The sequence below is a fragment of the Recurvomyces mirabilis genome, assembly GCF_035927965.1.
Source record: "Recurvomyces mirabilis strain CCFEE 5264 chromosome Unknown scaffold_23, whole genome shotgun sequence".
Classification (NCBI taxonomy): domain Eukaryota; kingdom Fungi; phylum Ascomycota; class Dothideomycetes; order Mycosphaerellales; family Teratosphaeriaceae; genus Recurvomyces; species Recurvomyces mirabilis.
This window is the reverse complement of record NW_027041957.1, coordinates 23,137-40,272: the sequence shown is the minus strand read 5'-3', so window position 1 is coordinate 40,272 and position 17,136 is coordinate 23,137. Positions and strand designations below refer to the sequence as shown.

At 52.8% G+C, this 17,136-nt stretch overlaps 8 protein-coding genes across 8 annotated transcripts; 4 read left to right on the top strand and 4 right to left on the bottom strand.

The window, feature by feature from the left end:
• Positions 1 to 127: 127 nt before the first annotated feature.
• On the bottom strand, positions 128 to 1,815 carry LTS14_007912 (uncharacterized protein; the record flags this gene model as incomplete). The annotated part of the gene is made up of 2 exons (XM_064840601.1): positions 128 to 147; positions 186 to 1,815. 2 exons carry the CDS (start codon positions 1,813 to 1,815, stop codon positions 128 to 130), a joined length of 1,650 nt encoding a protein of 549 aa, XP_064691632.1.
• Positions 1,816 to 2,275: 460 nt separating this feature from the next.
• LTS14_007911 (uncharacterized protein) lies at positions 2,276 to 3,425 on the bottom strand (the record flags this gene model as incomplete). The annotated part of the gene is made up of 3 exons (XM_064840600.1): positions 2,276 to 2,428; positions 2,484 to 3,185; positions 3,237 to 3,425. 3 exons carry the CDS (start codon positions 3,423 to 3,425, stop codon positions 2,276 to 2,278), a joined length of 1,044 nt encoding a protein of 347 aa, XP_064691631.1.
• Positions 3,426 to 3,992: 567 nt separating this feature from the next.
• Positions 3,993 to 5,177, top strand: LTS14_007910 (uncharacterized protein; the record flags this gene model as incomplete). Its single annotated transcript, XM_064840599.1, has 2 exons — positions 3,993 to 5,009; positions 5,073 to 5,177. 2 exons carry the CDS (start codon positions 3,993 to 3,995, stop codon positions 5,175 to 5,177), a joined length of 1,122 nt encoding a protein of 373 aa, XP_064691630.1.
• A 230-nt stretch (positions 5,178 to 5,407) lies between these two features.
• Positions 5,408 to 6,073, top strand: LTS14_007909 (uncharacterized protein; the record flags this gene model as incomplete). Its single annotated transcript, XM_064840598.1, has 1 exon — positions 5,408 to 6,073. The coding sequence occupies one exon, from the start codon at positions 5,408 to 5,410 to the stop codon at positions 6,071 to 6,073; it is 666 nt and encodes a 221-aa protein (XP_064691629.1).
• A 371-nt stretch (positions 6,074 to 6,444) lies between these two features.
• Positions 6,445 to 8,155, bottom strand: LTS14_007908 (uncharacterized protein; the record flags this gene model as incomplete). The annotated part of the gene is made up of 7 exons (XM_064840597.1): positions 6,445 to 6,583; positions 6,637 to 7,029; positions 7,170 to 7,595; positions 7,645 to 7,732; positions 7,783 to 7,863; positions 7,974 to 8,088; positions 8,117 to 8,155. 7 exons carry the CDS (start codon positions 8,153 to 8,155, stop codon positions 6,445 to 6,447), a joined length of 1,281 nt encoding a protein of 426 aa, XP_064691628.1.
• Positions 8,156 to 9,824: 1,669 nt separating this feature from the next.
• Positions 9,825 to 10,376, top strand: LTS14_007907 (uncharacterized protein; the record flags this gene model as incomplete). The annotated part of the gene is made up of 2 exons (XM_064840596.1): positions 9,825 to 10,304; positions 10,332 to 10,376. The coding sequence occupies 2 exons, from the start codon at positions 9,825 to 9,827 to the stop codon at positions 10,374 to 10,376; spliced, it is 525 nt and encodes a 174-aa protein (XP_064691627.1).
• A 1,082-nt stretch (positions 10,377 to 11,458) lies between these two features.
• On the bottom strand, positions 11,459 to 14,849 carry LTS14_007906 (uncharacterized protein; the record flags this gene model as incomplete). The annotated part of the gene is made up of 2 exons (XM_064840595.1): positions 11,459 to 11,481; positions 11,540 to 14,849. The coding sequence occupies 2 exons, from the start codon at positions 14,847 to 14,849 to the stop codon at positions 11,459 to 11,461; spliced, it is 3,333 nt and encodes a 1,110-aa protein (XP_064691626.1).
• Positions 14,850 to 15,702: 853 nt separating this feature from the next.
• LTS14_007905 (uncharacterized protein) lies at positions 15,703 to 16,824 on the top strand (the record flags this gene model as incomplete). The annotated part of the gene is made up of 3 exons (XM_064840594.1): positions 15,703 to 15,726; positions 15,790 to 16,409; positions 16,731 to 16,824. 3 exons carry the CDS (start codon positions 15,703 to 15,705, stop codon positions 16,822 to 16,824), a joined length of 738 nt encoding a protein of 245 aa, XP_064691625.1.
• Between the last annotated feature and the right edge of the window lie 312 nt (positions 16,825 to 17,136).

Sequence of the window (17,136 nt, the reverse complement as noted above, 5' to 3'; positions counted from 1 at the left end):
TCTGACAACATGCAACAGCGCCCCCTCACAATCCTCCCTCATCCCCATACTCCGCCAACAAACCGTCCTATCTGGCCTAGCAAGCACACACCCATCCTCCTCCACCTCTCTCCGCCTCGACCAATCATTATACACATCCTCCCAATCCTGCATCCAGCCAATACTGTACGCATTAACATCCATACTCAATTTCTTCGACACGGCCTCCGCTGCCTTCTTCCACTTCTCCCCACCCACTCCAGTGACCAGACAGAACGCCCCATGGCCTGCTAGATCGATGGTGCTGATATTTGGCTGATTCGGCGTTCGCAGATTGATCCACGCATGCGGTAATCTCGCACCAGGATAAGTAGAGATCTGATACTGCAGCACTGGATCCGTAGGTGGTGGTCTCCGTGCTTCCTTCTCATCTTTCAGATACACCGCACCACTTTCATACCGTTGGTTCATTTCCACTCCAATCCCGCCGAACTCATGCGAAGTATAATCGATCTGCTCTCGAAGCCTTTGGCGACGTTTCTTGCCTGCTTCCGAAGCTTCCGAGATTTCATCAAACTGCTTCTTTCTGACTGCCACATCTGGATCCATCATACCTAGTGCGTCCCACACACCAGCATGATCTCGTAGCCCCTGATTCGCCCGCCGAATGATGCCCTCGCCTATCGGTTGACGCTCGCCGGAGTAGCTGTCCAGTAGCTTTGGACCCGCGAGACCTCTCTCAACGTACGAAACCTTCCAAGCAAGATTGAAAGCATCCTGCACACAAGTATTACTTCCCAACCCGTTCAACGGCGGATGTCTATGCACCGCGTCGCCCATACAAAAGATGTTTCCATCGGAATATCTCTCCGCCACAATCTCGTTGATATACCATTTCGACGCATCCAGAATCTTGACCTCGAGAGCATCATCGCCTATGAATTCTCGCACCCGTTTCATGTACTCGTCATGAGAAGGACGGATCTTGAAGTCCGAGAAGCCGGGTTCGGCAAAGAAGATGAACATCCATTCGTGCCACGGCTTCACCATTCGATTGATACAGGTCCAGCCCCAGGATGGGTGAGGTTTATCCGGTTGCATGATCCAGTGGAGGTTTCCTGTTCGAAACTTCATGTACTTCTCCAGATCTGCTTCGACAAGAACATTGAAGGCCAGGCCCTGGCCTGGTTCTTTGACGAGGGGAATATCGAGTTGACGAATGATCTGACTGCGTGCTCCATCACAGCCGAAGAGATACTTTGATCGGATTTGATATGTGTATCCAGACAAGTTGTCCGTGATGGTTGAGGTAATCGGTCCGTCAGAAGAGTCACGGTCGAATTTGACAAAAGTAGTATCAAACCGTATCTTCCAGCCCTGGTTGATAGCACGCTTCACCAGAATGGGCTCCATAAGCGTCTGCGGCAGATCGACATGATAACATGGACTAGCAGCCTCATACTCGCCCTTACGTTCGGGTTGATTACCCCATGAATGGATCCTTGCAAACTCTTCTCCAGCCATAGAGTGGCACCAACGGGTATGTTGCATATGGCTTTGTGGCGTGGCGTTGTGGTAGACTTCGTCTTGGAGTCCTATGTCTCGGAGGCACTCAATGGCGGCCGGGTTGGTAATGTGGGCGCGAGGCTCTTTTGCTGTACCTGGGGCCGCGGAGATCATGATACCAGTGTTGCCATAGCTTGCTAGGAAGCTGGCTAGTGCTGATCCCGCTGGTCCTGCGCCGACAAGGAGGTAGGTAGTCTCAATAGGTCCGTCCTTGCTCGCAGCTTGGCCATTGCCGTTGGCTAGATTTGAAGTGCCATTGGTTGTCGCCATGCCAGATCGTGCTCCAGACGCGCTGTGCTGCTCGCCTTAATGTTGAAAGTATGTCCGATGGTGAATGCTACTCAGCGAGAATTGCTATGGAGTCGATTGAACTGTCCAGATAGCAAGTGTGAACAAGTTCGATGACGTGAGGAGTAGACGAAATATATGCGCATACTATACCAAGCTCAAGCCAGACCTAGTCGAGAACCCATCTACAAGCTGAGCTAATCTATGCCCGTGTCTTGGAAATCAGATCAGCCAGATTGACAATGCAAAATCCCTCGCCTGTCTGCCGGAAGTGGGGCGAGATCGTGCAGCGGGGCAGGCGCGAAGGTGTGGAGAAGACATGCAGGCACGCTGGTCGGTCGACGGGATGTATATCTTCTATAGTACATTCTCATGATGGCTTTAATTCTACATCTGCAACTCCTTCATGCTTTATGATCTTTCGATGAAGTCTAGTAGGCCTTCATCGATCCTTCATCGGGCAGCCCTTGTCTACACTGTCTGGCTTCGTCTTCTCGGTGATCAATTCGCATGTTAGCTTCATCAGATCTTCTGAGAGCTCCTCGTTATTGGCGAGATCTGAACCGGGTTCGTAGATCGCTGGTGGGCAGATGTACTATGGTTCTGTCAGTCACACTCTCCTCATTCATATAAATCCACGATGCTCTCACCTTCCCAGACTTGTCCGTCACGGTCGCAGCATATAACGTCGACAAAGCACCCTCAAACTGGTCCTTCTTGAATGGTGTCAGGCCACCGGACATCAGATAGCCTGCAAGTGGGTATGGCTCAAAGATGTCCTCTTCGCTCATCTTAGTCTTCACCACACCGGGATGGATTGCATTGGCCAGCAAATTCGGGTGCTCTTTCGTTACATGTCGGTTCAGGTACTTGCTATACAAGATTGAAGTGAGCTTGGCTCGTCCGTACTGTGCCATCGGGCCCAGGTCTTGGTTCAGATCGTCGATACTCTTGAATTGGCAGTCCTTGGGTACCCCCTCGTGTGCATTGGAAGCTGTGTTGACGACATGCACTTTGCTTCCACTGTCTGCAGTCTTCTTGAGCAGAGGCAGGAGGTGCGAAGTTAGGATGACGTGGCCCATGTGGTTCACAGCAATATGTCTGTCCACACCATAGTCGGTGAGCTGGTAGGTCATGATACCGCGAGCAGCGTTGTTGACGAGAATGTCTAGACGATCGGTTTCTTTTGCAATGTCCATGGCGACCTTGGCCACATGCTTCCAGTCGCTCATGTCACACTGGATCCACTTGATGCGGTCGGCTTTGTCTTGTCCCAACTCTTCTGCTACAGCCTTGCCGGCGCCATCGACTACCTCTTTTGATATACTGAGGATGAAGACCTTTTTGATGTTCTACAATATGTCAGTAGAGTCCATTAGATCTGCTCCAATGTACAGACCGACCTTGCTGAGTAGAGTATGGGAAACACCATATCCAATGCCCTCGCTGCCACCGGTAATGACTGCGACCTTGCCGGTCTGGTCTGGCACCTGGTCGACGGAGAAATGTGTTCCAGTAGGCGCTGCAGCCGTTGCTGCTCCTCCAAAGTTCTCTGACAGTGTGGTCTGGGCGGTCTTGAGTATGGAAGACATATTTGATGCGTTGGCTTTCTGGGTGATGGGAAGTCGATTCTCGAACGCTGATGGTGCTCTTCTTGCCGTACTCGAACAGACAGTGTATACGGAGAACCGAAACATTTGATCCTTTACCTTCGTATGTTTACATTTGCTTGCGGATGCGATGTATGTCACTGCAGGCGAGCGGTCATGGTGACGTGAAAACACCAATCATGATGTCAGGAGAATTGGAGGCGTTGTGGTTGGCCTGCCATGACCCGCTTCGTCGTCTTCGTATGGATGTCTCGACCTACACGTCCGTCTTCGTGGTCCGCTATGTTCGTGATGCATGTTGGCCATATCCATAGATCTGAAGTTGTTGATGGTTGGCAGGCGCAGCGGCCCAACTTCGGCCAAGAAAACTTTGTGGAGACTCCGGCTCTTCTTGGCCATCAAGATAACATGCAAGACCCACTGCCTGACCTGATGGTATCATGTTGGACGACTGATAGGCCATTGTGAGGCACAGAGACTCGAAGGGCGTAAGTACTGCAATCTTGAAGACCGATAGTTCTGCACTTTCACTTTCACCTTTCCATCCACATGGCGACGACAACACTTCCTCCATCTACCCAAAGCGAGGCTCGGCAGGCAGCACAGGACTACTTGAACAAACGTCTGGCAAATGGAGTCAATGGTCAAGCATCTGGAAGACCATTTACCGTCCCCGAAATCAACATATCTTCCTCCTTCTCCTCATCCATCGAAGATCGCAAAGCAGTAGCATCTCAAATCCGCAACGCTTGCACGAACTCCGGCTTTTTCCATATCACAGGCCACGGAATTCCGGAAGAGGCTCGTCAAGCTATCTTAGGACTCGCGAAACGCTTCTTTCGCACTCTACCTCGCGAGAAGAAGGAGGCTCTGCACGTCAAGCACTCCCACTACTTTCGAGGATGGGAACCCGCAGATTTTACTTACGTCAATCCTGGAGATTGGGGTGCTGACGATGCTGCTCCAGAGACGAAGGAAGGATTCAATTGGGGTTACGAAGCTGGACTTGATCCTACAGGTGGCGATGGACAATATCGCGAGCTAGATGGAAAGGATGTTAATGGGAATGTTTGGCCGTCTGAGGAGGACATCCCTGGGTTCTATGATACTGTAAGGCAGTACTATGGACAGATTCTGAAGCTCGCGCGGCACCTTTCCAGGCTGTTCGCGTTGTCGCTCGAGCTGCCAGAGGACTACTTTGATTCTATGATGACACATCCTGGTGGCATTGCTAGGTTGCTATATTATCCTGCCTCCAAGGATCCGCAGCCTCTCGGTCCTAAAGTCAAAGACAAGGAGATTGGTTTGGGAGCGCATTCTGACTATGAATGCTTCACGATCCTGCTCTGCTCAGCCGCTCCTGGGCTTGAGATTCTGTCGCCAGATGACAGATGGGTGCCCGCCCCTGCAGTTGAAGGCAGCTTCATCATCAACGTTGCAGATTTCCTGATGCGTTGGACGAATGGCGTCTACAAGAGTACGGTACATCGTGTCGTCAATCGTACGAGGCAGGAAAGGTACTCTGTGCCATTCTTCTTCAGCATCAACTACGATCAATCTGTTGAGGTGAGTAGAGCTCACAAAACTTCTATGTATATGCCGTTCTTGTCTTACTAACACTCTCATAAGTCTCTGCCTTCCTGCGTCTCGCCCGAGAACCCGTCGAAATACCCGCCCGTCAAGGCTGGCGAGTACATTCTGGAAAGATTGAAGGCGACTGCAAAAGACTCATAATCTGGCTGCTGCAACACATCTTCATAAAAATCTATTCGGCCGTTTTGCGCACGTGCTTTCGCGTCAATTCCGCGTCAAATAAATCGATCTGCTTGGCGAATCCTGCGGGGCCCTTATGGTTTCCATCTCGTCGGTCACCGTTCGGACAGCAGACCTCTTCCATATCTTCCGTTTCATCTACCAAAGCATCATTGAGCATCATGCGATCATTAGTCCTTCTATCCACTACCATGGCCGCAATAGCTAGCACTGCCGTAGCGCAAAACAGCTCTGCAGTCCTCACCATCCCTTTCTACGGCTACGACCAACAATCCATCGTTGGCTCTGTCGTCGCCACGAGCGCTGGAGTGTCAACAATAGCGCTAGCATGTGCTCCAGGTACCGATGGGAATGATTGTGGCCTCTTCCCTTACGAGACCCTCACCATCGGACCATCTACTTACAACATATACATGTCTGACGATCAGTTCACTGGTACTCAGATGTGCGATACAGCTGGCGTATGCACCGAGAGTGCAGCGGGCGCATCGGCGAACTTCCCAGGTGTAAGCACGACTTCCTACGCTGCGAACGAGACTGCGAACATTCCTGTCACGATCACGGCTGGGGCTGCTCTTCTAGCTGGAAGTGCTCCCGCGACAGCGACATCGGGAGGCACAACATCTAGTCTGTCTTCCGGGAGTGGGAGTGGTGCGTTGGCTACTTCTTCGATGACAGCTTCGCAAAGCAGGTCATCCGGTGGCGGCTCGCAGAGTGGAGCGGCTGCCAGCAGTACGCAGAGCACCACAGGAAGCGTTACTGGCAGCGCTGTCGTCCCGAGCGGCACGTCTGGAGCGGAAGCTTTGGCAGTTGGAGTAGTGGGACTTGGTGCAGGCTTGCTTGCGTTCCTGCTATAAAGTTGCAGTGGTGTTGTTTGGGAACGGCTCGGGTCAATGCCCATCACTTCGCTCTCATTAGCAGTCCACATCAAGCGACACGCTCAAACACGAGTACAGTCCACAAGCAGGTCCTCGACACAAGCCTACGCTGCTGCTCACGTACCACGAAGCTATGACAGATCTGCGCACAGCATCTCAAGGCTTCGTGCCGCGGGAGATCAATTGCTCTAGAATATGCAGCGATCGTAAGCTGGTGGCAGAGAAGTGGTCAGGGCGCTCCTTACATGTGTGCGCGTTTATTAAGTTACTGCGAGCTCATCGTGGCTGGGCTGTTGTATACATAGCAGACGGAGAGTCTATACTTCAGCATATTTCATGGCGCCTTCTGCTCAGTAAGCAGCGACCTGCTGCGTAGCCGTGATCTGCGTCACCTGCGTAATCGATAATGCAGACTGGCCCTGCGACTTCTTCGTCCAGACCGTCTCAAGCGCATCTGTGAGCTCAAAGTCCTCGAGTACGGCGCCGAAGCTGATATCCGGTCAGTCTCGAAAGCGGAGGACTAGCATCTTGTAACAACTCACCCATAACATCGCACTTTCGTCCCAAGATCATTCTTCATGCACTCGAAGTCATCCGCAGTCAGCTCCCCGAACCTCGGATGCCTCAGCAATGTTGTCCATGCCATCACCGGCGTGATCTCAGAGTAGTGCTCGAATGGCAACCGATTGCTCAAGTCCAACAGCTTCGACAAGCCTTCTGCGCTCATGCCTTGCGGCATCTGATATGGATACTTCTCATACGGCGTCTCCATGATATGACTGTGTGGAGGCGCCGTGCCCATAAGAGCATGCCCTGACATATGCTCTTGCTCTGCATCGTCCGGATTCTCCATCGGATGGTGGAAAGGCTGCTCTTCGGGGTTGTGTGATCGGACGAGAAGGTATTGCATGTGATCCATGCATGGTCGCTCGAGTCTGAAAGATGTAAGCAGTCAGCCAAATGCTCACGGACTGCACGATAGCATACCATATGAGAGATACGATGTTATCGAAGTGGAGGTGATAGGTATGATGCTCGCTCGCCAGGAAGAATAGGAAGCCCACGGTGGTCGTACGTCAAGACAAAGTCTATACCAATCTGATCATAGTCGAGACGATTGTTCGGCAGCTGTGCAAGGTTTTGCATGGGACCCTGTGCATTTGGTGAAGTTTCGATCTTCGCGGGTGCCGGAGCAATGTGTGCTTGGCCGGGCACTGGTGGCGGGCTGTAGCTGGTGCTCTCGGTACCTGAGCCTGGATTGTAGCTACCAGATATGCTTCCACTCGAGCTTGGGCCATATCCACTGTTCTCTCGCGAGAACTTGACAGGCGAAGTTGCGAAGTCGTAGTGGATACCGTGCGCTTTCAGCAACTCGCGAAGCTTCCGGTTCTCCTCCATGACTGTGTCGCGCTCTCGGGTAGTGTTGGTAAAGATCTCCTTTAGACGTAGGACTTCCTGCTCCAGAGCTTTGATGTACATCTCCTTGCGTTCGCGGTGTGTCCTGTGCAATGTCAGTCCAGGCTCTGCTGCTCACAGCGTGCTCACCTTACCTTTGCGCTTGTCGATTGAGCTCCTGGCGTCGAGTGAGCGCGGGCTTGCTGTCGGGCTTTGGTCCTCGACGTTTGGGAGTTTGGCCATCTACGTCAAGTCAGTGGCCGGTTGCTTCATCTTGCTTTTTGAAGGCGTACCTTTGGTCTGTTTCTTGTTGACATTTTTTAGGAAGTCGAATTGACTGAGAGGACTTCTCTCGCCACTACCCGGACTGTGGTCTGCCTGGAGGTCAGTCTTGCTGTGATGTGGGCAGCCATATACGTCTGTCGCAAGTGCGATGGTTCAACAGCATAGTGATCAGGCTGTTTGGCTCAGGTCGTGTACTTACTATATGGCTCAGACTGCATCATGCCAGGCACCCCAGTACGCTCATCGAAATTGCCTGTTGTGTGGTGCTCGTAGTCACCTGTGGTTCGCTGCGGTGTAAGGTCGAAGCCTGCAGACTGGTGAGGGATGGTCAGAACAGCTTACGAAGAAGACATCGGTCGAATGGGCGACAGTGTCGCACATGTAGATCGATGAAGGAAACCACAACACAGGTCGTTGCCATCATCAAGTACCTGTTCAATGTGGTAGATACCCGCGACGTCGATCCGTGTTACGTCCGGCGGCTAGGGCACGTCCTTCGTACCACCCAAGGCGCAACCATCTTCACCATCGCGGACACGTCGAGACTATGAACTGTCCATGCCATATAGCGGGACGTACCTTGGGATTATGAAGGTTGTCTTCCGTCTAAGTAGCGTCGCTCTGAAGACTGCAGGCCAGGTCACGAGTTGGTGGTGGTCGTCGTTCGTATAAAGGGCTCCAGGTCCACAAAACGAAGATGATGTATTGCTAGCAGGATGTCTCGAGATACAATACAAGAAGAGCGGCACGAGTATCCGGATGGTTCCAAGAATATGCACCACGGTTGGCGCCGCGATTGCTGGGAGTGTGCAGAAGTATAGATCGAAGTGTGGTCGTACGACTTCCAGATCGCCGTGCCGTCAACTATGTTTAAGAGTCAGGGTGCCTCAGCGATGAAAGGTCGGTCTGGCGGTGGCTAGCATTGGCGCTGCTTCGTCAGGTTTTGACGTCCGGAGAATGAGGCTCAGAGATCAGCAGTAATAGCCTGCATCTCCTGCGCAGCGAGTGATTCCAAACCAGACGGAAGCTTGGGTGCTTCAGTGGGGCAGCGGTCTGGCCAGGGCTGACGAAGGTGGAGTGAGAGGGTTGGAGGTGTCACCGTGCTTCCAAACGTCCTCCATCTTCTCTATCATCATTCACCACCAAGCGGGGACGCCGAAACCATCGAATCACTGTGCCCCGGTAAGATAAACTTCGGGGCCATGCTCCCTATATTGCTGAACTGGTGCTTGCAGACAGAATAGTTGTACTTTGCCCAACAGACTTGGAAGCGTATTGGCTCTATCGGGACCACTGAGCCCCACTGAACTATGCCCACTGCAGCTAGGCTCTTGTTCGGATGGACGGCCTGCATGATTTACGCAATCGTACTTTCCAGTCCCTCCACCCGTGCGTGCCACCCAGCTTGTCTGTACAATTGCGTACTTGTGATGCTTTCCTTGTCGCGGCATGTTTCAGGCCAAGAATATGGCGTCCAATGCCGCCACGCCCACCATCATCGAGCCGCGCAGGACACGGCAGTGGCTTCAATTTGTCTACTTACGATGTGCCTTACTTCTTCTCCCATGGCTCGTCCGGCTTTGCATCGCTGATATTATCCTGTCGGCTCTCCTGCCCATCTCCGTCTTCCTACCTGGACTATGCCATGTGATAGCGTCGCGCATAGCAGGCTCGATATGGATTGGAATACAGCACATCTTCACGCATTCGAATCATGCGCGGATAATCGTGTCAGGCGCAGAGCAGCTGAGGACGGGTGAGAGCGCAATTGTCATCTCGAATCATGTCGAGTGGACGGACTTTTATATGGTGCAAGAGCTTGCCCTCAAGGCTGGCATGCTAGGGCAGTGCAGATGGTTTGCCAAGCAGCAGTTGAGGTGGGTGCCATATCTTGGGTGGGGTCTGTGGGCGATGGGTATGCCGTTGGTCAGTAGGCAATGGGCTGGAGACAAGAGGGAAATGGAGAGAGTCTTTCGTGGTCCACTTAGACGAAGCCAGCCGATATGTATGTCTCCTGCACCTCATATATCCATAACTGCTGTGTCTGAACATGTCACCTACAGGGCTCATAGCCTACAGTGAAGCCACTCGCTACACTGCTGTCAAACGTCTCGAAGCAGAAGCATGGTGTCGAGCTCATGGGCAGCGCTTAGGTCGGCATGTACTATATCCAAGGACCAAAGGCTTCATCGCATGCGTGCAGACACTAAGGCAAACCAAGCACATCACGGCGATCCTCGACGTGACTGTCGCCTATGCGAAGGACGGCAAACTGTTCCAGCTTCCACCTTCGTTCGCTGAGACGGTCATGTTGCCAGACTTAGACAATCGGTGGCGATTCTTTGTGCATGTCGACCGTCACGCAATCAGCGAGCTACCTCATACCAGTGAGGGTCTAGCACAGTGGCTCGAAGACCGATGGGTGAAGAAAGGAGAGCGACTGGAAAAGATGCGGCAGCTACTAGCAGATGGCGAGGAATGGACCGCTGACATTTTTGATGCGCCACATGTCCAAAAGAGCCAAGACAATGTACGTTGATACCACAATATTCTACAGGTACTCAATGATGCGCAAGATGTGACCGCAGGCCATAGATCATAGCTGATCTTCAGCATCATCTCCCGACTTGCATTCACATACTAATGTCCACTCCATTCACCTTAGAGCCTAAAACCTAACTCGAAACACGCTAGCGCTATGCGTTTCGTCACTAAAGCGCAAGGACCACATACCATGCATGCACACGATCTACAAAGTCTACCAAACACGGAGTACACCACTGCTAAGATAACTTGAGGTAAATATCGAGACAACCGACCAAGATAGCTGAAAATACTCCTTTCCGCTTACCGACTGCTTTGATGCCCCTGAGAGACTCATAGTCGTACTTCCACTGCTACTTGTCGAGCCTGTCGCGGATGCGATTGCTGAGCTAGTTGTCGCTGGACTTATGCTACCGGTGCATGCACTTGGACCAGAAGTAATGGCAGCAGGTGTACTAGCCGTGATTGGAAGATTCTTTCCTTGAAGGAGATCGGCGCCAGCAGTAAGGACGATAGCGAGAGTCGCAACTTGGTCACCGGAGTAGGTCACCGTGGTCGGATTCGTGGATGTTGCGCCTGCGGCGGAGTAAACCTCAGTGCACACAGCGCTTGCTGTGTCACATGCTTGGGTACTTGTAGAGTCGTTGCCAGATCCATGATGCATGTTGTAGAGCAGAGGGCCGACAGTGAGGGTTTGCTGTGGGAAGAGACTACAATCGACTCTTGTCTTGGCACAGTCCAGTGAGATTGTGGCAGCGTCACTATCAGCTGTGATGACTGAGCCTGAACGGATTTCGGAAGTCAGACCAAGGGCGTGGCTGTAAGCCGGGACTGTCAAGACCGGGAAGGTGTTCGGTGCCGCGCCCACTGCCACCGCGACGGATGCCGCCAAGATCAGGAAGACTGCAAGCATGATGGAGGTATCCGGAAGCTTAGGTTGTTGTGAAGTGTATGTGTCGAAGTTCTGTGCTGTTCATTATGAAGTCTTTGGGGTTGTCAGTCAAGTGAAGCTTTTGTCAGTGTGACTGAAAGCGGCTAGCGCGAGGTCACGAGATCGAAGTTTTCCAAAAGAGAAGGTACGCAGCTGACATAAGCGGACATGGGAGGTGAATTGCTGCGATCTCCAGGATTTCATCGGATTTACATTATGCTCGTACTGACGTCTAGTTCTATCGTCCAGCTAGATTTTACCTCACTTCCAATTCTGCCACTGACACGCACAACCACCCGTTCCCCCATCGACGCCTCCATACTTCCCAGCCCCATCACTGCCACGTTTCTGTACACCCGTCCCATTACTTCCTGGCACCATCGCAGCATTCACCAAGCGCCCATCAAATCCCCTATCCTCACCAATCCAAGTCTTCACACTCTCCACAACTCTCTGCTCTGCATCCAATCCATAGCAGTAGACGCCTTTTTTACTTGCTTGACCTCCATGCCGATCAATCGTTACGGTGACTGGATATGGGAAGGAACCCGGAGCAGTCATATCGTTTGCTGTGCCGTTGGCTGCTGGTAGGCCGTTTAGTGGAATGACGTCGCTGAGCGACGCTACAGTGCCCTTTTTGGTCCAGATCTGGAAGTGTAGACGGGTTTGCGACCAGGTGCAGACTGCTGAGGCGTTTGCGAGAGGTACATCGCTGTTCAGACTGTTACTTAACCCATTGTTGGTGGTTGAAGAAGTGCTCGTGATGTTCGAGATGAGGAGGGAGCGGTCGAAGTAGGTGTAGAAGCCGTAATGCTCGTTGTCTTTGCCGCGATTGTAAAGGCGTAGTGGTTGAGCGCTGGCATACGGATACAATTCGGACTCAGCCGGCTTGCCGTTGGCTTGGAGAGCAGGTTTGGGTATGCTATTCGCTGCATTCGTGGTTGCATTCGATGTACTGTTTGAGTCGACCAGGTTCGGGTACGGATATGGACTGCCTTCGTGTCGTCTTCGCAATCTGCTTCCAAGAAGATCCAGGGCAGCGGGATCAAGAAGTGAGAAGTAGAATGGCGTCTGTTCGCCCTCGTACGGCACAGTGATGTTATCCACGTATTGGCCCATGAATGACTGATCACCTTTCGACGGAGCCGCAGGATCAGCAGTGAATAAAGATCCCGTCAAACCATCTCTACGAGCTAAAGACCCTGCATTCGCTATCACACTCGATCGCCTTGCCAGCTGCGTCTCATTACGCGGCAAAGTACCATTCCTAAACCTGATCTCAAACCTGAAATTCGGTACCTCAGACTCAACTTGCTGACCAGCAGGCACAGCACAACTCCACAAGCTCTCCGGGTTGACGCACCCGCTCGCCTTCTTAGCCAGCGAGGGCTGTATGAACGTGGCGATCCCGGTAGGCAGACTGGGGAAACCAGTAAGGTTCGTCCAGCTCGCTTGCACAGCCATATCATTCTGAGCCTGCGGTATCAACATCACCAGCAGTATGACAAGCATCAGAAGCATAAAAGCTACAATCGAAGCCAAAAGCCAGAAGAAGCGGCGGTGCCATGGTGTCACTGGGCCTGCCTTCTCGGATTTCGTAATAGTAAGCTGGCCAAAGCGATCCGTACCTAGGCGTGGCCGCTCAACGAAAGTCCTCTGCGGTGGATACAGCTCCTTCTCTCCATCCGTGATGCCCAGTCCGAGGGAGCTGGAGGAATCGTTTCGTTCGTGCATCTTGGGTCGCATGAAGCCTTTGGTTGCGGTCGGATCATATCCATGATCTTGTGGTGGGAAATTCACTCCCTCCAGCGAGCGGTCTGTCTGGCGAGGAGATAGCGGACTAGGCATTCGAGCAGGAGTGAGCTGGACTTCACGCAGCTCGCCGTTTGTGGACTGTGGTCCCATGTATGTGGCCATGTGCGCGCTTTCGAGTATGGGCGTTGGTGATAGTGGTGAGAAGTGGGACGCCAATGTCGCATCCGTGGCTCCACGTTGCGCTGTTGGGCGTGCAGAACCTGTCTCGTGCAGCTCTTCTACGGATGGAGTAGAGAAGATGTTACGCTCAGCTCCGGCGGCATGAGCAGGTTCTTTCGGGGTCGCTCCAGTCTCGCTGGTGTATTCAGGGCTCTGCGTGATATCTCCATGCATGCTGAAAGGATGGCTTCTCCCGTCGACGATTTCCAGATCTTTGCTAGCATTGACAAGTCCAGCTGGCTTAGGCTCCATAAGTCTCAGACTCCGCCTATCATCTGGATGCGCAACACTATGCGACGGGCTCCATCCGACCATCGACCCGCGCATAGCCTCAGCAGTGGCACTGTCCACGATCAAACTTGGAAAATGTCGTGTCGGATCGTAGTACGCTGCAGCTAGCCCTTGACTTGGTACGCGATAGATGTTAACAGCCGCCTCACTCCCATCAAGCGCTCCAGGCGCAGTGTCCGATCGTTTCGGCACTATAGGTCGCGATCCGGAAGTCTCTACCGGCAGAGCAGAGCGTACCTCATTGTCATCAAGCCCGCGATTCGTGAAGATGACACCTGCGTGCGGACCGGCCGTGTTCATGTCCGCTGCATTTCGTAACATGGATTGTCGGTCCTCATCATCGTCAAGAGGCGAAGGAGAGCGCCAGAAGCCAGCATGGCTTTTGGAGCCGGCCGAGAAAGGCGAAGTGATCACGTTCCACCAGCCTTTACTTCGTCTTGGTGTTGGAAGATGTGATTGGCTTGTGAATGTCCTCGCCGAGGCTGGCGGACTGTGTAGTTCGTCATCTTCCTCGAATAAGGTGACTGCAGAGATGGCGGTATCTCTTGGCTTGTTACGAGAACTATCTGTAGGAGCAATAGTGAGGCCAGGCCCTCTCCTCGTCTTGCCGACGAACAATGGTAGTGGCGGCACTGGAGGAGTGTCGCGCCGCCTCATACCACCATTCGTATATCTTGAATAAACACTGGAAGCTCGGTAATCTCTTCGAGCCAGGTCGGAGACTTCTGCCATGTCAAAGTCCTCTTTCGCAGGCGTGATGACAATGGTTGGCGTCTGTACCTGCTGGGCCCAATGTGGTTGCAGTGTTGCTTGGGGTGTCTCGTTATGCTCAGACACTGCCTGAGACGGGATTGCGATGCCGATCGTGATGGCTCGATCAGACGGTGAGATGTCGTTGCTGAGATCGAGTGGTGATGGTCTCAGACCTCGAATGCGCTTATGTAGAGGCAGAAGTCTGGACGACGTGGAGTCGTTGCGCACATCACAGCTTTGGTCTGTTGTGGCCCCGGCACGATCGTATGTTGGCCTCGCATGCCCTGGTTGGTGACTCTGTTGAGTGTCGGAAAGCGATCGGTTGGCAGATGGTCGGAAGGGGAGGCGGTTCTCCAGCTCAGCTCGTAGGCTAGACTTCCTGCCACTCTTCTGCAATCTTGCATCCGGGATGCTCACAAACGTGAGTTCTTGTGTCTTCGATTCGTACGGGAAGACCTGCTTCGGCGCCTCTGCTTGGTGCTTCGTGAAACTCGTGTCTACAGCAAGCCCAGGTCTGTTGATACCACCGTGCCTACCGGGCTTGCGTTTGCTTCCTGAACGGGATGGTTTGGGTGACTGCATTTCTGTCGCGATGCTTTTGGTAAGGAAAGATTTCGAATATTAGAGATTTGTAACGAGCGCCAGCGCCGTAAATGCTGAAAGACGAGAAGTCCAAAGAGAGCTGTCAGAGAGGTACAAAAGAAAGAAGGAAACAGTATCAAAGTCAACGAAAGGATGCAGAACTACGTCTCTACACGAAAAGTGCAGCAGAATGCATTTTCATGATCCAGACTGTCGTTGAGCGCGAGGCCGTGCTGACTGTCCTACCTTGAATATATCCTGACATCGTTGGTCGTCCACAGACTGGACAGCACGACAGAAGGACAATGCGGGCGGGAGATGGGACCGGACCTGAGATGTTTGAGGGTGTAGAAGGTGAAGTTGTCTTGCTGGACTCACAGCCAATGAGCACGACGTGAGGCTGAATGGCGAAGCGCCGTGTCTGGATCTTTGCCGCCGACCGGGCATGGACTGCACTGACGCAGCCAGGTCTCTTAAGATGAGAGACGGCTTCGACCGCCGGTGTAGAGACGAGGCCGTTGCTGCGAGGTGGTAAGCAGTACCGCGAACACACCACGATGGACGAGGGAGCCAGGGAGTCGGCGTTCGAAGTCCTCCACGGCCGGCTTGGAGGTGGGATGAGATGAGCCGACGAAGCTCTCTCAAAGTTTACCGATGCCGAGGTCGTTCACATGTCGATGCAGCACATGATCGTGGACATGATGGAAGGCATTGCCATTCACCTCCTCCTCACCAACGATTACACCAGTATCCCAGCACCGTCTTACCTCGTCTCTACCGACCAATGCACACCTTCACCATTTCCACAAGATAACTTCGCCTCGACGGCGTCAACCCCTCCAATACCATCACAATGGACGCCCTCAAACCCTTCCAAGTAACACACTCCTCCCACCACCTCCACCCCCAACCCACCCCAGCTACTAACACCACCTCCCAGGACCAAATAGAAAAGATCCTCCTAAACCCGCAATACCACTCCCCGCTGGTCCTCCTAAAAGCCATTCGCAATGGCCTCGTCTACGGCACCAAAGTCCGCTTCCCCCACGCCTTCGTCATGGTCTTCCTCTTCCGCTCCGGCACACTACGAGAGAAACTCTGGTTGATCTTCAAAGCCACGCGCCAACATGCCTCGAATCTTGCTCGCTTCGCACTGTTCTACAAATCCTCCATGCTAGCCCTCAAGGGCGTGAATGGGGGAAAAGAGGAGAGCTTCCATACTTTCCTCGCGGGCCTGGTGGGAGGATACTGGGTTTTTGGCCACGGGAGGGGAGCGAGTAGTTCCGTGAACCAGCAGATCGTCATCTACGTTTTCGCTCGTGTGGTCCTGGCCGCGGCGAAGTTGGCCGTCCAGCCACCGGGAGATAACAGTCTAGTCGGCGGTAGCTACGGCGGGCACGGCGGCAAAGGACTCCTAGGCCTCACGGGCACACAGTTGGAGATGGTGAGGAGGAATTCCTGGCCGGTGTTTGCCAGTCTGAGTTGGGCGAGCGTGATGTGGTTGTTCCGATTCTACCCGGAGATGCTGCAGCCGAGTTTGAGGAGCAGTATGACTTATATGTATGTACTAATCTCTCTTTCTGTTCTGTTTTTGAGCTCCGCATTGCTGGCGTTTGCTGCTTTGAGCCATTTTCCACTACTGACCCCGGGGCTGACGTTTCCTTTCCTTGTCGTAGATATACGGACTCGGAGAAATGGGATGGAGCGAGGACTTTCTTTTGGCATAACAAATGATCTCAGTTTACTTCGACACTGCATAGCGTGGCCTTCTCTTGGGACGATCGATGTACATAGCCACAGTTTTCTGGACATACGAGTGCAAATGCGATGATTGTACGGTCATATCTGCAAAGCAGCATTCGCTGACTCTTTGCTCCACAGCTTCGAGAGATCAGAGCACTGGCATGATTTGAACAGCTACGTATACACGTATAAGCTGCCTGCTCTACCAGGTATGCCTGCGAAGCTTGATTGATCGGTCTTCATGACACAGGCGTCCTGGAGTCTTTGGCGGCATGGTATACACAATAGACGAGATGAGAGTGACAAGATTTGTTCAGAGTATCGATACAATCACTCTGAGCTAGCAGTGTTGGCGGTACTTAGTCTCTCGTACCTTTCCTCAGCCTAGTGCCCAGCCCACTGAACACACAAAACTGCCGCAATTTGATCGCGTGTGTCCATGACGACCACGACCGCGATATCCAGCTCTCTTTTTTCATTCGCCGCTATCCAGGTCATTCATCTCACATGCTCAGTCTCTCATTCTATGTCCTCCGCCCTCCGG